This window comes from Myxocyprinus asiaticus, chromosome 22 (assembly GCF_019703515.2).
Source record: "Myxocyprinus asiaticus isolate MX2 ecotype Aquarium Trade chromosome 22, UBuf_Myxa_2, whole genome shotgun sequence".
NCBI classification, from domain to species: Eukaryota; Metazoa; Chordata; class Actinopteri; order Cypriniformes; family Catostomidae; genus Myxocyprinus; species Myxocyprinus asiaticus.
Window position 1 is genome coordinate 24,880,208 of NC_059365.1, and position 22,486 is coordinate 24,902,693.

Consider the following 22,486-nt stretch of genomic DNA (forward strand, 5'->3'; position numbering starts at 1 on the left):
TTAAGCAAACATATTTATACTTGGCGCCATCTCCTGGTGGCCATATGTAACGTGCTTTGTGTGGATTGTCTAATTATGTATGCATCCGATTACATTGTGTGTGGGCTTTCCAACAACATATGACACATGGCTATTTGATCAATTTGATGTTTTTATTGATTGCAATAATATGTACAGTGCAATTATTATTATTATTATTATTTTAATTATCAAAACGGAAAACTCCTCTCCTCTTCTTCTCAATTACACACATTTTCACTATATCTTCCCATAACATTGTACATGCTTGGCCAAATATGACATCACAAAATAAAGGAAAATATAAATAAAACAGAAGAGTTACACACACTTCAAATAACTCCGACATTATTTTGCTGAATGGCTGATGTCACCTCTAGTGTGTGATGTCTTTTCACAACACAAAACTTTAATTAGGACACAGTATCATAACATAAACATAACAGGATGGACAATAAGTCAAGGGACACACACAAAAACTCCACTATTAGTGTTAAAATGATACATTTACCACCACAGATGAATACATATTAGTAAGAGAATGTAATAATAAACATTTGATTACATGGAAATAAAATTAGAAATCCAATGATTTAGCATTTCTTTTTGTCAAAAATGTGTGACTTGCAGCTCTAAAGGCATGAGGAAAACACACTTGTGCAATAAATTAAAATCCTTTAATTACTGTATTTAGACATTTGATATTTAGGCCCACAGCAGTGTGTGATATTGTTAATATCCTTTATTCTTCAATTCTACTGAAACTGTAAAAATGATAATATAGCCTACCAGAACTTAAAAGGCACTGAATTGTAGAATACTGATATGACTGGAATCTTAATCTCACGTCAGTGTACATGATAAACATATTTTTTAAAATTACTATTCATTTCACTTTATTTGTTTATTTATTTATTTATTTTGCTTGTATAAAAGTGTTTAATGAGGGGGAAGAGTACTTCTTTTAATAATCACGCCATTATTCGGGTCTTTTATTTTGTAAAACAATAAAACTCCATTTCCTGTTTGTGTGTGGGAGTCAAACGCTGGCTTCACATCGCTGCTGAACGCGGATCCAGACCGATTTTTAGCTGCTGCATATCTTCAAATTCACCGTAAATCACTCTTCTAGGGTTTGAGTGAAATTCAGAGGACATATACAGACCAGGTTCTGCTGCAATTTCCCCTTTTAAGCCATTGTTAAAGCGTTTATAAGTATAAAACAGGGGTGAGATGGCTGACAGCTGATTGTTAGCTAGAGCTGTTCATACAGAACAACCTGAAACATAAACAACAACAACAACATCATCATCATCATCATCATCATCTCCACTTGCTGCGGGTCACTGAACTGGTCCACTCCTGCTTTATTTGACCATGATACATTTCAACAACCGCTGTTAAGATTCACATATATCCTGGAAACCTGCTGTGAGTGTAAGCTCAGTTTGGTGTAGATGTTATGTCCATTGTCTCGTGTGTTTTGGTGAATTTACCCCTTCTTTACCCGCTTTATGAGCTATTGTCAATTATTTGTGGGGTGGGGTAACAGCTTTAATAAGGAACATTTGTTAGTGGACTTTCTGAAGCAATTGGATTATAATAGTTTAGACATATTTACATTTAATGTCTTAAATGCATGTAATTTGAAAGTGACTTCCAGCTTCTTTTTCAGATGTTTAATTGATATTATATATGTTTTATTTATGTAGGACTGAGTGAAGATTGTGTGTTGGTGTTTATGTTCTAGAAAAGTGGACCAGGAGAAAAAGACTGACTTTATTACCTTGCTCGGGTGAATATCTCACTGCCCAGGACATGACGGGCCCACGGCGGAAGGTCACCAGGACTCAGAGTTTGTGGGGAGGAACGTTCAGCTCGCTCGGACATGAGGAACACAAAGACTATATCAATGAGCTCTCACATGAGGTGCTCTGCCACATATTTCGGTCAGTGTAGCGTATGTGCATCCACAACCTACCACCCATTACCTCTTTTTTTCAAATGTTGGCCTTTCAGTGGTGAGTCATTGTGTAATAGGAGTAATGAGCACACCTGTTCCAGAGATTTCTTGCAGCACATGGATTGACTCAAATTATAGACACTTATACCTTAATACTGTAATATGCCTTGAATTATAATACATAGGTGCATCTCCCCACAGGTACCTGCCCATGCAGGACATAATGTGTATGGAGTTTCTGTCACGTAAACTGCGGGAGGCAGTGACTCTGTACTTGCGAGTGGTAAAGGTGGTGGACCTTTGTGCCAGCCGGTGGTGGGAGTATATGCCCTCAGGTAGGCAGAACCCATAATACCTCTGCCCTGTGTGAAAGTTCACTGCTGAGATCTGTTTCTGATTAAAACTGGTATTAATGTCTGTCTAAGGGCTTTGTGGCAGGCCTACCTTTTTGAGTTTATATTGAAGGTGCACTCAGTCATTTTTTTGCTAATTTCTAAACTTTTAAAACTGAAATAAATATGAATAGTATAATATTATTTTTGAAAATTATGTTTAAAATGATGTACACTCAAATAAGATGTCCCGGTCGCAAATAGCACACTTCATGTGGACTTGCGGTCTCGCCCCGCAAAAATCATGAGATCGTAGAGTGTCCCATTTGACATTTTAGCGTTCAGAAGGGTGCTCATGAGTGCCTCTTTGCACCCTTCAGCTGAGCCAGCACTGGTGTGAGCTCCACAGCGGTCTACTACCCAACAGTCCACGCTTCTTTTCCTCTTGACCAGTCACAGCGGACTGGAGTTTCGTGCCTGAGGGAAAATAATGGCGGACAAGATGATATCATGTGCATATTTAAAATAGTTTTTCCTGATTGTCAACGACGGATCACTTGCTTTTCTTGTGTGTGTGTATATAGCATCACTTTTTAGTCTGATGTGTATAAGTGGTTAACATCCAGTGATGGAATTACTCCATCAAACAAAATCTGGACGCGGAGGAGGACCGCAAGGGCTAGGGTGCCATTTGAGACAGGGACGAAGACTCTTGAAAAGCGTCTTTTTCTCTAAAACTGATATGACTATTCTATATATTGTGTTGGGTGCACATTCATGAGCAACACCATATTGAAGTCATATGACCAGTAAAAACCCACTCAATAATCCTTAGGTATTGAATGGAAGAAATCAATGATGGCTGACTGCACATTTTTGCAATGACTTCAGTAACTGAACATCTGTTTTTCATCTATGCCACTTGGTGTCAGCGCAACTCAAAACACATTTTACTGAATGCACCTTTTAATATTAAGGATCATAATCATTAATTTGACAGTAGAACACTCACTTCTGCAGATTTCTGCCAAATTTGAACGTCTGTCATTCAGAACGTTTTATATATCCCTTCCAAGTTTGTTCATTAAATGTTTTCGATATTTTCGCTACCAATACATGTGTAGTACTCTCAGCTCTGTTTAACTTATTTGACCATATTTAAACCTTCATGTTTTGCCATGCAATGCTAAATGTAACATTTCCAGCACATAAAATGTTAAAGTGCACAGAATCTGTGTATACCAACTTTCGAGTTATATGTATGGAGTGGTCAATGCAGATATCTAGAGAGCAGGGTGGCCGATGAGCAATATAATGCCTATACTTAATATATACAGGATATACTGTATATCTAAGTTTAATGATGGCAAATGAGATTGTTACACAGAGTTCAAATGAAGTAGATGTCGATAAAGTTTGGAATTGAATCCATGAAGTCATAAATAGAGATCTTGAAGCTATGTAATGTAATGCCATGTAATGTAATAGATTATTTGAACTGGTGTGTGTTTGTGGTCATCTTAGGTTTCACAGACTCCAGTTTCCTCATGCTGATGAAGAAGATGCCTGATTTGGAGCAGCTGTATGGTCTTCATCCACGTTACCTAGAGAGAAGGAGGGTTAGAGGTTATGAGGCTTTCAGTATTCCTGGTGTTTTGGAGGCTCTACAGGCCTGTCCTAACCTTATTGTGAGTCCATGATATCCAAGTTAGTGATATCTGTCATCTCAGTTTATGGAAAACATTATGTCCTCACACTAACCATCACTATTAATTGTGTACAAGTGTTCTTATTTATCTGCACAGAAGAGGTTTTTTGTGCAAGAATTCAACCATTGTTACCATAAATTTGTTCTTACCTTTGATACTCTGAAATAAGACTTGTTGTAGGGTAATAAATAGTGCAAATGTAGTATTCAATTTCTAATAATAATATAAAAACATTTCAGCCTTTCACATTCTATGTTTCTAAGTGCAAGATGAGTCCTATTTTTTCTATTTTATTTTTCCAGATATAAATGTATCCTAAATTCAGAAAAAATCTAAATATGTACTTTTGGATGGATCTTTTCTGTATGAAAACATGTACCTACATTTTTGGCACAAGTATGTGGTATACTGTACACTATTGGGTTATTCAGCGTCAACTCAACCAGAGGTCCCCTGCACAATTTTGTTTAACCATTAAAATAAATGCATAAATGATGATCAAAGGCAAAATATTAAATACCATGCATCAATATTTACTAAGGAAAAATAAAATAATGATGCTGCCACCTTTAAGGTTTCTTTTTACATTCTTTTGCTCCAAAATAATAAGCTTTTAATGGCATTTAATATTTTGGCTTTCATCATTATGTTTGTGTATCTTTCTGCAGAAAAATTATTAACAAAATAAAAAATTTCAGCTGTGAAAGTTTCTTAAATGTAGTTGATTACACATGGATTAAAGGATTAATTCACCCAAAAATGAAAATTCTGCCACCCCTGTGTTGTTATAACCCTATATGACTTTCTTTTTCTTATCACAATGGGAGAAATTGTAAAAAAATGTCCAGTGATGTCATACAATGGCAATTTATGGTGACTACCTCTTCAAGCTTCAAAAGAATGCAAAACTATAATTCAAAAGTCTAATAAATTATTCCATGAGACTCATGATTTTATGAAAGCATACAATAAGGTTTGGTGAGAAACAAACCGAAATATAATGTATTATTTAGTGAAAATGTTCACTGAACGTTGATCTCCTGTGCGTGTTCATGTTAGGACACAAGAGCAACCGTTCACGGAGCCCCCTTGTGACATTGGGGCGTTCAAGTGAAAACTTGTTTTATCTAAAAACAGGTTCGCCACAGCGATAGCAACAACAGAACACAGCACAGCTGCACACAAAACAGAGAACAGAACTTACTAAAAATGTCTGAAGAAATTGTAGTTGAAGAATTGATACAATTCTGAGCTCAGCCATATTTTTTTGAACGGAGTACTCAAAAATCAAACAGAAACAAAGAGGAGGCAGGCAGCCACGGTCACACTGTCCTAACCTGACAGCAAATGACACGCGATAAAAAAATATATTTTCTTTGGTTAGAGTTTTTGTCCTAACCAACAGTAACGAGCGATGGTACATTCTATCGATTGCTTGTTTTCTATTTTCGGCATCGCGCGGGTAACTCTGTCTGTTGTGAACTGGCACCAAAAACTTTCACAAAAATAAGGCTGGGCATAGAAATGCATCAATTCTTCAACTACGAACTCTTCAGACATGTTTAGTAAGTTCTGTTCTCTGGTTTTTGTGCAGCTGTGTTCTGTGTTCTGTTGTCGCTATCACTGTGGCGAACCTGTTTTTAGATAAACAATGAGTTTTCGCTTGAACGCCCCAATGTCGCGAGGGGGCTTTGTGAACTGTTGCTCTCGTGCCCTATCATGAACGCACACAGGAGATTAACAGTAAGTGAAAATTTAAAACAATACATAATTTCGCTGAATAATACATTAGATTTCAGTTTTTTTCTCACCAAATCTTATTGTATGCTTTGATAACAATCATGAATCTCATGGAATAATTTATTAGACTTCTGAATTGTATTTTTGCATTTTTTTGAAGCTTGAAGAGGTAGTCACCATAAACTGCCATTGGATGACATCACTGAGCACAACTTGTTTTCACAATTTCTCCCTTTGTGATAAGAAAAAGAAAGAATGTCATATAGGGTTTTAACAACAGGGGTGAGTAAACAATGTCAGAATTTTCATTTTTGGTTGAACTATCCCTTTAATCCTATTACTGAATCCACTGTGTGCCATGAATCATTGGTCTCCTCTCTGCATCCTACTGTTGTTGAAATGCAGACAATATTTGTGCTCATAGGGTGTGGAGACATCACATCTGGAACTGGTGGAGGCGATATGGAACTACATGCCTCAGGTTCACATTCTGGGCAAATTCAGGAACCGAAACGGGGCTTTTCCTATTCCATCTGAGAACAAACTCACCATTCCAGTGGCAGCTAAAATCCAGACTCTCCATCTTGTCGGTTGGTTTTAAATCTTCTCCAGGGTACAGACTTTTTCATATCACTTCACATCCTGTCACAAACCTTTCTGCATTCTCTTTCCTGCAGGTGTAAACGTGCCAGAGATCCCCTGTCTGTCCATGCTTCGCCATCTGTACCTAAAATGGGTGCGCCTCACTAAGCCTCAGCCCTTTAAAGACTTTCTCTGTGTAAACTTGCGTACATTCGTCATGAGGAACTGTGCTGGTCCCACCAATTCTCTAAAGTATGTGCCTCTTGTCACTGGTCTGGCCTCCGCCCGCAACCTTGAGCAGCTGGAGCTGGTGAGGGTGCCCTTCTTAGGGGGACTGATTCAGCATGTGGTGGAGGACAGCTGGAGGTCAGGTAAGAACAACATCATGTCTGCTCACTATGTGAGAAATATATTAAAAAGAAGTATAAGAGGAGGAGATTCTGCTGTTTGATATTGTTGAAATGTATATTGTCTTTATTATTGTCTTATTACTTTTAGCTATCATTATTTTTATTTTCTTATGGCAAAGTGTAGTCGAAACTCATTGTGTTTTACAGTTTTTTGCATTTTTATTCTTCATTCTTTAAGCATGGTCCGTAATAAAGGAAATGTCAGGTCTGTTAGTCATATTCTTACTAATGTACATGTCTTCTAGGGGGGTTTCGTAATTTGCACACAATTGTATTTGGTGCCTGTAAGAATGCACTTGAAGTCGACCTGGGCTACCTCATCATTACTGCTGCTCGCAGGTAGGTATTCAGCGGATATTCCACGCATTTTATACTTTCTCTGATTACGCAATAGAATTAAAGGTGCTGACAGAATCAGCTGTCATTGTCCAGATTGCACGAAGTTCGAATCCAGCCTTCCTTAACCAAAGATGGGGTGTTCTCCGCACTGAAAATGGCTGAACTGGAGTTCCCCCAGTTTGAGACTTTGCACATTGGATATGTTGATGAGTTCTTATTGCAGTGTAAGTCTTTTCTATATAATGTGTATGATCACCTCTTGCTATCAAGAGCTTGAATAGCGTAATATGAAAGAATAAATGCAGAAGTAATAACATACAGAATGGACAGTGTGGCGTTTATGTAACTTAATTGCTTTTTTGTTTATAAATATTAATTCCTAATATTTTAATTATTTTATTAAATTATTTTAATAATTGTCTCTAAATATTGATATGAGCTATTTTCCTCACATTCACTACTCTCAAGGTCAAGTATCCCAATTTCAAATGAATACAAATTCCTTAAAAGCTGATGTAAGTTTTTCTGTTAAAATGCTTTCTCCTATCCAAGCTAAAAATGCAGAGACAACTATAAGTAAGCCAGTTTTTTGAAAACTGTAAACACTGTGTCTCTGTGGCGCTATAAAATTTCCTCTGTTTGTTTTGACAGACCCATCTATACAAACACAATTACTTTGACTCAACCAATAGCAGAAACTGGGGGTGGGACTATCTATTTGTTTGACCAACGGCAGAGGGGGGAGGGGTTTCAGAAAGCTGTTTTGAAAACGAAGTTTATTTTTGTGATTCCGTTCGGTGGCACTAGTAGCACAGAAATCACAGACTTCAGCTTTAAAATAGCCTGCAACCCACAAGCGCCTCATGGTGAACTTCTCACTTGGCCAATATGCTGAAGATGAAATGGTTATTATTATCCTGGCATCACCAATTGCATTTAAACCTTAGGTTGCATTCATGGGCCACAACTTGCTCTTTGTGTTACAGAAACATGTGTTGTTTTAAACAGGTAAAATGAGCCATGCTGAGTTAGTGAAATATGGTCTTGCTGATGTGATTGAGAATCCAGGAATCATCACAGACATTGGAATGAAGGCTGTTAATGAGGTGTTTGCCTCCATCAAGTATCTTGTTATTTATAACTGTCCACATCTTCATAACCCACACAACTGGATTACAGGTAATATTTGGTGTCAGTTCTTTATTTCTTGAGATCATGATGATACTGAGTTTAGGTGCCTTGTGGACTATTTTGTTTCAGTTTTACCTTTTCAATCAACAGTATCAGTAATGTCCTGGGTATTTGGTGGTTGTTTTTAATCATACTGTATGTCTCGTACACACTGTAGATGGCCTTTTATACATCGATCCTTGACTCACTTATTTGCTGCTCTTTGTTTTAGATCACTCTCGCTGGAGTCGGTTGGTGGACCTCAGTCTGGTGCGCTGTCATGCTATCAAGCTAGAGTCTTTCAGTCAGTTCATCGAGATGCTTCCCAGCCTGGAATTCATCTGTCTGGACCAGATGTTTCGTGAGCCGCCTAAGGTGAGCATGCTGACGACCCATGAAAAAAGTAAAAGGACTTTCCTCCGGTTGACAGTGATTTACATTACCTAAAAACCATCATTTATATCTGATTACCATTTGTGGCTTCTGTCTAAATCTGTCATCTGTCAAATCATCAATAGTAAGAATCTTATGCTATTCCCAATATTTGAACTGTTGAACTTAAAAAATGGCTGAAAGTGATTTTGGCTCAGTAGACTGATAGACTAAAATGTTGTAAGGCATGTTAATGCAATTTGTATACCACAGGGGTGTGCGCGTGTGGGACTCAGTGCAGGCACAGGTATCGGTGTATCATCTGCCCTGGTCAGCAATCAAAATTCCAACAACGATAATGACAACAATAACAACAACAATCACCAGAACAATAACAATGCAAATATTCCACCAAATAACAATGACAATCAGGCAGAAGACGTTCCTCAACAAAATCACCGAGGTGCAGAGGGTGCGTATACCACCTACATCACCATCTGACATTAACTGTCTGTTCTTTGGTGCTGATCTGAAATCTAATTTGCTGACTTCATTCAGAGATTCCTGATGTAGAGGGCATGGTGGCAGAGCCTGTTCTTGTGGCTGGCAGTCTAGCAGACGACACCCAAGGTTCCAGCCAGACTACTAATCCTTCACCTGAGCAGGATGAGGAACAAGCAGGTCTGAAAAAAAAACACTGTAAATTATATGATCGTAGACGTACGCTTTCAATGATCAGCCATTAGAAGTAAAATGTGTTTGTTTTGATGTTAAAATACTTTCTCTTATCCCAGAATAATATGCAAAGATAAGTAAGATAAGATAAGCAAGCCATTTGTTGGTTGATTCCCCTGATACTATGAAAGCATTGCTCTGGTTGTTTGAGCATTCCAACCAGCCTGTCTTGTAAACATTATCTCAACTAAAGCCATGAGTTTGGGGCAAGACTCTCTGTTTGGTTGACCAGTGGCAAGGAGAGTGTTCTGGAAACCTGTTTTACACCCTTCACCTTCACCTTTAACTTTTTTGCTTTTTTATGTCCATCATCCAGGGCCTAGTGGAGTTCAGACTGCTGTGAAGAAGCAGTCAGTGGTGGTGTCGGACTCAGACAGTGAGGACGAGTACAGTCCAGTCAGGACGCAGGGTGCCGCCCGCTCTCAAGGCCAGTACGCTGAGACAGAAGCCCAGGAGAAGAGCAGCACAGCTGTGACTCCACATGGTAGTTAACATTCAAAACTTTCACACCATCACTGCATCAGATCACAGTACAATACAATCCCATTCAGCCTATGGAGTCGTTCATTCACCTAGTCGCTGTACTTTATTTATTGTCAGTCGTAGTAGTCATGTTAGATCCAGTTGTGTGGGTTGTGAAGATGTGGACAGTTATAAAAGGCCAGGTACTTGATGATGTTAAACACCTTATTGTGGCAGATTTTTTTTTTTACTTGTTTTGACTATAATCAAGTTAATACCAAGTGGAAAAAACATCTGCCTGTACAGTAAGACAAAATACACTTATATTAAAAATATATTTTCTGAAAAAAGCCAACATTTAACTTGGTTTAAGCATTTTAGCTTAGCATAAATCTAAATGTTCACATGACAATTTACACAAGGTTATCTATTTCTGCTCCAAACTTACTTCAAAACCAGAGTGTACACAACCACATCTTTTTCTTCAATGATGTCATATCCACCTTTTCACTCATAATAGTTTAAGAGCACCCTCTGTCTGCTCGTATGTATGTAACACATTAAAAGAAAGTGTTTCACCGCCGTTCAAACGTTCCTTGGATCGCATTATTTTTACGGATAAATGTTTTCCAACTGAATAGACTAAATATTAAATGAAACAAATGACAATAAAATGCAAAGTTATCTCTTCAGTAATCAAAATACTTTTTGAATATAATTCTGATTACCAACTATTTCAATTGTAAATGTAGTGGAATACATTTACTAATATTTTGTATTTTAAATACGTAATCCCGTTACATGTGTTCCATTACTTCCCAAACCTGTGCATAATGAAAAGTTAAACCTCCGCTCAGCTTTGTTGCATAGGCTATAGTTGTTTTAACTCACGTTGCCTCAAATCACCAACCCTCTGAAAATAAATTAATTCTGATCACTCTATCATAGCAAAATGCTGTCAGTGTGACCACGCCATCAGAGAAACTAATTTAATCATGATGTCTGACTTAAGCCGATGATTTATAAATGCTGTTTTAAACTGTGATAGGTAAAGGAAAAACGCCACTACGTAGGCGTGGCCCACAGCCTCATGAGCCAAGCTGTGAGAAAGGCTGTCAGGTAACCAGCGAGCAGATCAAGGCCGACATGAAGGCAGCCAGTGAGACAGCTGAGTGTGGGGCCAGAGACGGAAACAGTGGGGCTGGACCTGCTACAGGCTATGCTTCTGGGAGCTGCGTTTGCTCCATTCGCTGGAGGGAAGATTCAGCCAATCAGGAGGACCAGGGTGGGGCGGGTAGGGGGGATGAAGACATGGTTAGGACAAGCTGCACATGCAACAGGTCTCGTTCTGCCTCTGTAAACTGGACTCGCAGTGGCCACAACCAGCCAGCAGGGGGTGACAACTGCAGGCCAGAACATCACAGCCAGGAGCAGAGAGCAGTGGGAGATGAGATGGAGGGCAGGCACTCCAACACTCCATCCAGAACTCAGAGCTCATCTGAGGGCCATGCAGGCCACCAGCAGGGCCTGAGAACAGATTCATCACACAGAACCCCAACAGATGAGTTCCCCAGGAGACCAGTCACTCGTGCCAGCAGCAGACTTTCCTCTGTGCCCCTGGTGTATGAGTCAGGTAAGATGAGAGCAGAGGAGCCACGCAGTGGGACATTAGCGCATCAGTGAGAAATGGAATAAGGCACAGTTGGGCAAGGGCTAAGCCTTGTGGTGTGCCATTTGTGCACAGCATAAAAGCAGATGGTGGTGTGTGATGGGGATCTGGCTTACTCCACTGTAAACTATATTGCCAACATACTGCAGAATATCTCCATGTTCCAAAATCTAGTGAGCTGCCTACGTAGGCAGCATTTTAAGGCATCTTAACGCTCCCAATGCCAAAGCTGTTCCACAAGGTAGGCAGGTAAATTACTCTGTCCTCTAAAATACCTTCTTATGGCCAAATTCTAAGGCAGCATCATGTGTCTATGTAGGTAGTAGTTAGCACGGCAGCTCACCAGCTTTTGGAAAAGAGCCCAATGTGTTTATAAAATGTATGTGAAGTGTATAATTTTCACATCTCAGGCTTGTTTTGACTCGTACACTCATTAGCTGCTTTTCAACCATCAGGCCAATGTGAGCCAGGGCTATCAACAGGTCAGCCGTGGCCAGCAGCCTCGGGCCTTGAGCCGTGAGATCAACATCAATTTGCATTCCCACCATCAGGCCAATAGCACCGCAGCATTACCCTTAATACACCGCCCTGGTGCTAAGGGCACACACCCCGCCCATTTCACAAGCAAGAGGGAAACTCAAGCTGAGGTATCAGACTCTGGAGACTATATAGCCCTTGAAATGAACAGCAATTTGTACTTTGTCCACAATTTTTTTTACATTTTTCGTGAACCTGTATCGTTGTGTGCTGGATACATATCTTGGCAAGTTCAGCGACAATATACTTAATCACATCTTCGTTTTGGCAGATGCCATCAATCTGACATTGCACATTTTCATCAGCCCAAATATTCAGAAGAGCTCTGAATTCGTCTAGTGACCAGTACTGATGATTCTCCATTCTCCATTGTTCTGTTGAGGTGAGCTTGTAGCTAGATATGAAGAATTGGGAAATGAGTATCTTGGTGCTTAAACCCCTGACCTTACTCAGCGAAACTCCGCCTTTGACATTGACCCCGCCACAATCCCCAGTTGGCCTTTGGCCCAAGGGTAATCGGCGGGCCAAAGGCACTTGACCGTTAGCCCTGAGGAGGCACAATGAAGCCTCATTGTGACAGTGTGAATGCAACTAGTCCTGGTATGCACTATCACGCCCTCATTTGGCCCAATAGTAGAAATGCGGCAATTGTGTGCTAAGAGAGACCTTTTCAACTGAATGAGTTTGAATAATAAATAACAAGGCCTCTGATGGTACAATTGCATCTTAGTATGTCCTAATTGTAGAGGGATATATAGTGCCTTGTGAACAATTTTGTTTTATTTCCAACGACTCATTAGAAAGGAGTAAATTTGTGGATGTCACATAAAACTGTGTCAATAAAATAAAAATGCTAAAAGTTTTCAATGTTAAGCTTAGATAATAAGATGAGATTTAGCTAAGATGATTCTGACCAACAATGGCAGTTAATTTGTAACATGCCTCATCACATCTTGATCTGTCCAGAGCTCCCCAAAGCAAAGCCACGGCCTGCAGTGAAGAGGAAACGTATGGCAGACAAGTCCACCAGCACCAGTGACCCTGTGACTGAAGATGACCACGTGCAGGTGGGTTCATAATTTTGATTGACACAGGTTAATGTTTCTTTAGTGTAGCTACTTAAACGGAATGATCTTATTGTCATATTATTGTACAGGTTCTAGCCCTTAAATCTAAAAATCTGGTGGGGATCACACTTACAAACTGTGGCATCACAGACCTAGTCCTTAAGGAGTGCCCCAAAATGATGTTTGTCCACGGTAAGTTTGTAGCAGAACACCTTGGCATTGACATTTGAAACTTTAGTAAAGCCCTTCAACAGTGTTTTCAATTGGAAAATGCATGGAAATTTCTATGAACAAATTTTAATAGTTTTCCTGTACATAAGAGCAATATCTGATTGATGAGATATTTTAGGCAGAGGAAAACTTGCCTGCAAGCCATAGAGATTTCTGATTTGTGAACGTAGCATTCTTATGTATCAATGAATATGTCCCAAAATTAGCTTAACTAATAAGTTAACAAATGGGTCTGAATAATTCATTACCTTTGGTCTTGGTCAAAATTATTTTTAAAAATCTGTATCCAACAAATACAAATGACTAGAAAGGTTATGTAATTTTATTTTTAAAAAGTGTAAGAACGCTTCTCCAATCATATGTAATTTTTTTGTTTTTTTTGGCAGCCACACGCTGTAGGGTGCTGAAACATCTGGTAGTGGAAAGTGCGCCTATAGTGAATCGCTTTGACTACGCGCAATGTAAAAAGATGGACATTATGCAGGTACTGGATCAGATCTTGCGAATGCCCCCGGAGAGAAACCGCATCATTTACATGAGGCCCATGCAGCAGGTCAGTGCTGTCCATGTAGCAAAGAGTGAGGTTGCCGTAGCAGCAACAATCAATGGATTTTAGTGTAGTATGTAAAGGGCTGTTCACATAGGACATTTTATTGCATTCGTCTGCACTGTTTTGGAATTCTGTTTCTGTGTAAATATACACTAGATGGACATCTATGACTGTCACAACACATCTTACTGCTTTTTCAGCGTATCTTACATTTTTTCGATTTTTAAACACATCTTGAGATTCATAGCTTTTTTTGTAACTCAAGACGCGTTCTCTGTGTCTGCCCCATAAGTTATGTTTGTTCACAATGCCCATTAGAAACAGTCCTCACAATTGTCACTGCTTCACGCTTGAAAACTATGCTGTTTTAACAAGTGTATTTTTTTGCTGTTGATGCCGTACAGGCAGTGTACAATATTTACCACTGATAAGTAAAAAAGAAATGCTTTTCTCCCCAGACATAAGGGGGTATTTGAGGCATCGTTTTTTTATCATCTTCTGTCATTTGACTGTTCATTTCTAGATTGACTCTCTGGCTCTGGAGAAAAAGCTCTTCAGTGGTCCGTACCCATACCATATTGCTATTATCCATGAGTTCAGCAACCCACCCAATGTCAGGAACAAAGTGCGCGTGCGTAGCTGGATGGACACTATTGCCAACATTAGCCAGTGAGTGAACTACATTACCTATAAAACACTACACTGCAGACATAACACTAACACTAAACTGAGTTTCTATCAACTAGGAGTGAGAATATTATTTTATCATGGAAAATAATCTAAAATCTGTGTTGAGCTACAGTAATCTTTATGATAATTACTGTATTTAAACAATAGTAAATGTCTAATCATTTTTGTTTTATCACACATTAATTGTTAAATTACTCCAGCTTTCCGAATGGCTCGCCAGATACTTGCTTTGTCCACTAGATGACACGGTTTTCTTAACATGGTTGCACAATAAACAAAAAGCTCACTAAGTTGTTTTTTTATCCTTTGACAAGAGAACTCATCAAGTATGAATTCTTTCCGGAGGCCACACGGACAGAAGAGGATGTAAAGAAGTATCCCAACTATCCCTGGGGACGAGACATCTACACATTAGAGGGTGAGAAGAACGAATCACTAACTCCATGTTGCCCTCACTTCCTCTGGAAACACAGCCGTAGTTATGTGTGTGAAGGAGAGATATTTACATCTGCATTTACACTTCACAAATCCCTTACACAAAGTAAAAAAAACAATGAATATATGAGAAAAGTTGCAGCTCTCATATTGTAGAAATTTAGCTGTAAATATTAACAAAATGCCTTTTAGTTTGAAATGAATAAAAATGTTGTCTTGCAGTGATGTTATTTGACCTTTCTCATATTCTATATGTGCTATAGGAGTAGTAGATGGGGCACCATACTCTATGATCACAGATTTCCCATGGCTTCGTTCTTTACGCACAGCAAAGCCCAACAGTTACGCTCGATATGACTTTGAGGATGATGAAAGCAGTAAGTAATGCTCGGTGATGTCTGTCATGAAATAAAAAACCTGTTAATCTATAACAATGATTTTATTGATTGCTTGTTATGGCACGGTTATTCAATCGTGACTTCATCTTTGTCAGATTTAGTGCTTTTAATACACTGTCCACATTATTTTTTCTCATTAACCATTCCCTATTAAGTTGTATGTAATATTATTCACATACATTTATGCTCCTTTCCTGCTAAAATGCAATGTCTTAAAAAAAAATGGAAAGGCCCATGTGCCTTAAAGGGAAAGTTCATGCAAAAAAGAAAATTGCCATAATTTGCTCACCCTGATGTCATTTTAATTCTATGACTTACCTTCTTACATGCAACACAAAATGAGAAGTTTAGCAGAATCTACAAGGTGCTCTATTTCCACTCAATGAAAGTGAATGTGGACAGATGCTGTCAGGCTTTTAAAAAATAACATAAAAGCACCATGAAGTATTATAAAAGTAGCCCATGTGACTCAAGTCTTAAACATATGATAGCTTTGTATGAGGAACAGGACAAAATTGGATCCGTTATTTGAAAAAATCTTCGAAAATCTTCACCGCCGCCACCGCTATCAAATCTAATTTGCGTTCACATTCAAATATGGCATGTCGCGGTCATATTTTGAAAAAGCACAGAAGGACTCATTCAGGTTTGGAATAGCATAAGGGTTGTACATTTTTATTTCCTATTATTTTATTTTATTTAAACTATTCCTTTTAACCTCCTTAGACCTGAGCGTGACTGCTATATGCATTTTCCATTTCCCTTTTTGGTTTGTAACTAGTAGCACCTAATAAACATGCAAAAAAAAATTGATGGCAACAAATGTGGACAGCGGGACTACCAAGCTATAGAACAGGGGTTCTCAGTGGGGATGCTACCGCCCCCCAGTGGGCATTCAAAGGATGCCGGGGTAGCTGAGAACAAATTAGTAGAGAGGGGGGTGTTAGGTTACAAATGGCGGGCGTTTATCAGTCATGTTAATCAAATCTGTTGTCAAGTTCCTGTTTGCATTAAAATGTTTATCTGGACTCCATTATATGGGTTGGTATGCATTTGTACCACAGTTCATCTGATTCTGAAATTTAGCGACACATCTGAAGTATCTGGTTTAGCAGCCTCAAATAGACAGGTGGAGTCACAACCTCCGCTGATGCACCTGTATGGCTCTGTAGGTGGATACGGCTGAATGGACAGAGCAGCGCAAGCGCAAAGCTCTTAAAGCTCAAGCTCTTAAACTCGCAGCTTTGCGAGAATCTGTGAGAAGCAAAGCGTGAGATGCGGAAACCATTTAAATTCACAACAGAATTCTACATCACCACCCTTGAATTTACTATAGTAACACTAACTGTACTTTAGGCAGAAATAGATTCATAATACATATTATCATATCACTACTTCAGCTCTATTAAATATGTCATAGGCCACATTAGGGGAGTGAGGAAATATAATACATTTTTGTTACAACTTTGAAATGTTTATATTTTGTATTTATTGTTTTTACATGTGTTTAGAGCAGGCCTACTGTTTGTAATTACACAAATGCCATAATTTGTTTTATAGAAATTATGTTACATCTTACCACAGTAGTGAAGAACATCCATGCATCCATGTGCTTACTATGGTCTTGTTACAAATACCACTGTTAAAACTATAAAATTCCAAGAGATGACTCATTTGAATCAGTAAGAATCTGATGAAAGGAGTTGCAACTCAGTCACACTGTTAGAATAATTTAGTCTCATAAATTAGTTGTTAACTTTTTATAGAGTTAGATTCAGAATGAACTTTATTGCCAAGTATGCTTACACACATAAGGAAGCTTCCAGTGCAAGAGAATGCAACATATATACATACATACAAACATTTACATTTAAACATATACAGTTGAAGTCAGTTTACGTACGCTTAGGTTGAAGTCATTAAAACTAATTTTTTAACCACTCAACAGATTTCAAATGAGCAAACTATAGTTTTGGCAAGTCGTTTAGGACATATACTTTGTGCATGACACAAGTAATTTTTCCAACAATTGTTTACAGACAGACTGTTTCACTTTTAATTGACTATATCACAATTCCAATGGGTCAGAAGTTTATATACACTAAGGTAACTGTGCCTTTAAGCAGCTTGAAAATTCCAGAAAATGATGTCTAGCCTTTAGGCAATTAGCCAATTAGGCTAATTGGAGTCAATTGGAGGTGTACCTGTGGATGTATTTTAAGGCCTACCTTCAAACTCAGTGCCTCTTTGCTTAACATCATGGGAAAATCAAAGACTTCCACAGTTCTGGTTCATCTTTGGGAGCAGTTTCCAAATGGCTGAAGGTACCACGTTCATCTATACAAACAATAGTACGCAAGTATAAACACCATGGGACCACGCAGCCATCATACCGCTCAGGAAGGAGATGCATTCTGTCTCCTAGAGATGAACGTAGTTTGGTGCGAAAAGTGCAAATCAATCCCAGAACAACAGCAAAGGACCTTGTGAAGATGCTGTAGGAAACAGGTAGACAAGTATCTATATCCACAGTCAAATGAGTCCGATATCGACATAACCTGAAAGGCTGCTCAGCAAGAGAGAAGCCACTGCTCCAAAACCGCCATAAAAAAGCGAGAATAAAGTTTGCAAGTGCACATGGTGACAAAGATCTTACTTTTTGGAGAAACAAAAATTTAACTGTTTGGCCATAATGCCCATCTTTATGTTTGAAGGAAAAAGGGTGAGGCTTGCAAGCTGAAGAACACCATCCCAACGTGAAGTATGGGGGTGGCAGCATCATGTTGTTGGGGTGCTTTGCTGCATGAGGGTCTGGTGCACTTCACAAAATAGATGGCATCATGAGGAAGGAAATTTATGTGGATATATTGAAGCAACATCTCAAGACATCAGCCAGGCAGTTAAAGCTCAGTCGCAAATGGGTCTTACAAATGGACAATGACCCCAAGCATACCTCCAAAGTTGTGGCAAAATGGCTTAAGGACAACGAAGTCAAGGTATTGGAGTGGCCATCACAAAGCCCTGACCTCAGTCAGATAGAAAATGTGTGGGCAGAACTGAAAAAGCATGTGCAAGCAAGGAGGCCTACAAACACCAGTTCTGTCTGGAGGAATGGGCCAAAATTCCAGCAATTTATTGTGAGAAGCTTGTGGAAGGCTACCCAAAAATGTTTGACCCAAGTTAAACAATTTAAAGGCAATGCTACCAAATACTAACAAAGTGTATGTAAACTTCTGACCCACTGGGAATGTGATGAAATATATAAAAGCTGAAATAAATCATTCTCTCTACTATTATTCTGACATTTCACATTCTTAAAATAGTGATCCTAACTGACCTAAGACAGGGAATGTTTTCTACAATTAAATGTCAGGAATTGTGAAAAATGCTTAAATGTATTTGGCTAAGGTGTATGTAAACTTCTGACTTCAACTGTACATATAGTGACATGTAAAAAAAAAAAAATATATATATATATATATATATATATATATATATAATTTGTTTTTATTATTATTATTTTTTATAGACTTTTATAGATAAGCTTACTGTTGTTGATACCAGCAAATTTACATCTACATCCAACTCAAAATCAATGCTGTAATGTAGAACGAGCATTTCAGTGCGACAAAATATGCTTATATTATTAGTTTTTTCAATTATTTTTTAAATATAATAACAATACCAATTTTATTATTAGTTTCTGTTTTCACATGGGGTTCGCTGGGGTAAGGGAATGAAGTAGGGGGGCATTCATCAAAAAAAGGTTGAGAACCACTGCTATAGAAAGTCAGATTTTTTTTTTTATCATAATGTTTATGTTTCCAGGAGTGTTGGTTATTCATGTTTTTGAGACATTACAGACATTACATCAACAATTTGCATAATTCTGATACAAGTAATGGCCAGCATCATCTAATCACTGCCAACCATGTTAAAATAAAATTATACATTATACACCGATCAGCCACAACATTAAAACCATCTGCCTAATATTGTGTAGGTCCCCCTCGTGCCGCCAAAACAGCGCCAACCCGCATCTCAGAATAGTATTCTAAGATGATATTCTCCTCACCACAATTGTACAGAGCGGTTATCTGAGTTACCGTAGACTTTGTCAGTTTGAACCAGTCTGGCCTTTCTCTGTTGATCTCTCTCATCAACAAAGCACTTCCGTTTTTTTTGTTTTTGGCAAATCCTACAGACTGTTGTGCGTGAAAATCCCAGGAGATCAGCAGTTACAGAAATACTCAAACCAGCCCATCTGACACCAACAGTGTGCCAGCAGTGCAGTGCATAAAATCATGCAGATACGGGTCAACAGCTTCAGTTAATCAACCATCAGAATGGGGAAAAAATTTGATCAGTGATTTGGAGCGTGGCATGATTGTTGGTGCCAGATGGTCTGGTTTGAGCATTTCTGTAACTGCTGATCTCCTGGGATTTTCACGCATAAAAGTCTCTAGAATTTACACCAAATGGTGTCAAAAACAAAAAACATCCAGTGAGCAGCAATTCTGTGAACATAAATGCCTTGTTGATGAGAGAGGTCAACAGAGAGTGGCCAGACTGGTTCAAACTGACAACGTCTACGGTGACTCTACGGAGATAACCTGTGGTGAGAAGAATAGCATCTCAGAATGCTATTCTGAGATGCGGGTTGGCGCTGTTTTGGCGGCACGAGGGGGACCTACAAAATATTAGGCAGGTGGTTTTAATGTTGTGGCTGATCGGTGTAAATTCTGAATCTATGTACTGATTATCATTGTCGCATATCTGCCAAACATGTTGAGTGATCCAAACATCATCTGCAGTCTGAAACTGAACTTTTGGTCAGATTTTAGGAGTGAATGCAACTTAACTGCATAGAAAAGCTATAGGATGCTCCCTTGCTCCCTATTAAGTGAGTAATTTAACCTCTAGTGTGCTGTCTATTTGCATTAGTCTCAGAACTGTTTTGAAATGCACCTTATTTTCATTCTAATTGCATATAAAGCCTCTGAAAGCCAAACAAAAATTCTCAATGTGAAAATGCATAGTACATATAGGATTTCTAAGTAAAAAATGCACTGAAGTGCACATTAGTGTACGTTGTGTTTAAGCAGCCTGGCATTTCACAATATATCACTCAAATTGTTTAAATGGCATATCGGATGAAACTAGAGACTAATCTTTTGACTCAAACAGGTTTCAATGTAAAAACTTAATTAGGTTTCTTACCAGATGTAGTTTTGTTGCCGCCCAAAGACAAACTCTGCTGTGATCGGCGCCATATTTTTATGTCACATGACTCCGTGCGTGGAAAGTTGATCCCTTTAGACAGGGTCTTCTGAACTGAGATCAGTTGGTTAAAATACATTTTAAATTGTGCATTGCATGTAACGAAGCCAAAATACAATGTCCACGCATGTGTACGCGTGGTGGCACAACGTTAAACTGTTCCCTTAATGTCAAAATTTGCAAAGATTTTGTAGAAAACGAATTGTTGTCCACTCCTTTTTCCTCAACTCGCTCTCTGAAACTTCTTTCTCTGTCTCTCAGCCACTATCTATGCGCCACGGCGTAAAGGACAGCTATCGGCTGACAATTGCATGGAAACGATCGGTGAGGAGATCTCAGAGCGGCGGCAGACATGTAGGGGCGTTTTCCAGCGTGTAGTGGTCATCTTCATCCACTACTGTGATGTTCGTGGAGAACCAGTGGACGATGACTACATCTAGAACAGTCACTGCTCAGCCAGAGGGCCTGGAGACGCTGAAGGACTCTGATTCAGCCCTCTGCCAGACTCTGATCACCCCTGCTGCCTTCTGTATGAGAACAGAGAGGCATCTTACACAGCCTCAGTGTTGAATACCAGGCATTTCCAGTTGCCTTTATATCTGAGTCTACTTGAAACTGATAGTGATCGCTTTGAGTCATCCATTGTCAGCGATTGCTTTCATGTGTGAAGTTGATGGACTGATAAACTGTAGAATAATTGTGTCTTGTGCTTTGCTTGTGTGTCTCTTCTCGTCATGAAAGAGGAATGGCAGCCTGGCACTGACCTGCAGCACACTTGCTGTAAAGAGGGGGTGATGGTGTCGTCAGCTGTTTAATTTGTTAACAGTTGTGCATGAGGGAAAAGACATGTAGAGCCACGACAGGTGGTAAGTGAAATCACTTGTTTGGGTTTTGGTGGAAACAGAAATAAATCCCATGGTAGATTTCTTTTCCTGAGCTTATATATATATATATATATATATATATTATAACCCAAGCAGGGTTTTTGCCACATGGCATAATGTCTTGGCTAGGATCTATGCCTTACTGGCAATATCATCGTTCTAGAGTGCTGGTTTTTTGCACCTCATACCTTTCATGCTGGTGAGAGAAGTTTTTTTTTTTGTCATATTTTATACTTGTTTTTCATCTCACTGTCCCCCAGAGATTGGTTCATTGGTTTTGGTTATTTGATTTTCACTATTAACGTTGATGTGAGTCAGTTTAACTCAACCCGTTGAAGAGATGTTGTAACTGTTTCTTGACCTCTGAGAGGAACATGGCACCCTGTGGTCCTCATAGATCTAAAAACAAATTGTGGAAAAAAGAGATGTATGTGAGACATAAGTATTTTATGCACAACATTTTAGACCAATCCCCTTAGTTGAAAGAACATTTTTATGAACCTACAGCAGTATAGTTTTAAATCAAAAGCACAGTGGATAACGTTACCAAGCATATCCCTTATTCATCTTCAGATGACTTTGACGCACATACTCTTTTTCACATAAGCGCTCTCTCTACTTAGGGTGAAGCATCTTCAAAATGGCCTCGACAAATTGCAGCCATTAACCTGCATTATAATATGAGACCTGTAAAAAAGTACTCCATAGTATTACAGGTATCTGGATTTCTCATTCCTTCTTTCTTGCCTAGTCCTTCACGTTGTAGCTTAATGTTTTGTGTGCACAAAAGAAGAAAACGTGGGAATCAAACAGAACACACAATGTGTCTTAACTGGCTGCTTGGTGCAGAATAGATTTCACTCACTTGTGTTTGTGATGAGTGGTAATGAAAATCTAGTTTCATTACTAGAGG

General features: G+C 38.8%; 1 protein-coding gene across 6 annotated transcripts; it reads left to right on the forward strand.

Moving 5' to 3' along the window:
• The first annotated feature begins 1,058 nt into the window (after positions 1-1,058).
• On the forward strand, positions 1,059-21,646 carry LOC127412970 (F-box only protein 38-like). 6 transcript variants are annotated; one of them, XM_051649712.1, is made up of 21 exons: positions 1,059-1,455; positions 1,769-1,967; positions 2,183-2,316; positions 3,838-4,001; positions 6,187-6,352; positions 6,440-6,715; positions 7,000-7,093; positions 7,187-7,317; positions 8,102-8,272; positions 8,496-8,638; positions 8,909-9,107; positions 9,194-9,316; positions 9,687-9,854; positions 10,881-11,465; positions 13,005-13,105; positions 13,195-13,297; positions 13,723-13,889; positions 14,410-14,555; positions 14,891-14,994; positions 15,275-15,388; positions 20,951-21,646. In XM_051649712.1, exons 2-21 carry the CDS (start codon positions 1,837-1,839, stop codon positions 21,127-21,129), a joined length of 3,399 nt encoding a protein of 1,132 aa, XP_051505672.1. In that variant the 5' UTR covers positions 1,059-1,455; positions 1,769-1,836; the 3' UTR covers positions 21,130-21,646. The 6 variants fall into 6 exon arrangements, 5 of the variants coding, with proteins under 5 accessions (XP_051505672.1, XP_051505671.1, XP_051505673.1 ...); XM_051649711.1 differs by having other exon boundaries at positions 1,059-1,449; XM_051649713.1 differs by having other exon boundaries at positions 1,059-1,449; positions 13,723-13,820.
• The last annotated feature ends 840 nt before the right edge of the window (positions 21,647-22,486 follow it).

What these genes read in the sequence shown, in the direction of transcription:
- LOC127412970 (XM_051649712.1), top strand. Translation starts at nt 1,837, where the DNA reads ATGACGGGCCCACGGCGGAAGGTCACCAGGACTCAGAGTTTGTGGGGA. An exon ending in CCCACACAACTGGATTACAG is followed by an intron (nt 8,273 to 8,495) that starts GTAATATTTGGT and finishes TCTTTGTTTTAG; the next exon opens with ATCACTCTCGCTGGAGTCGG. An exon ending in CTGAAGATGACCACGTGCAG is followed by an intron (nt 13,106 to 13,194) that starts GTGGGTTCATAA and finishes ATTATTGTACAG; the next exon opens with GTTCTAGCCCTTAAATCTAA.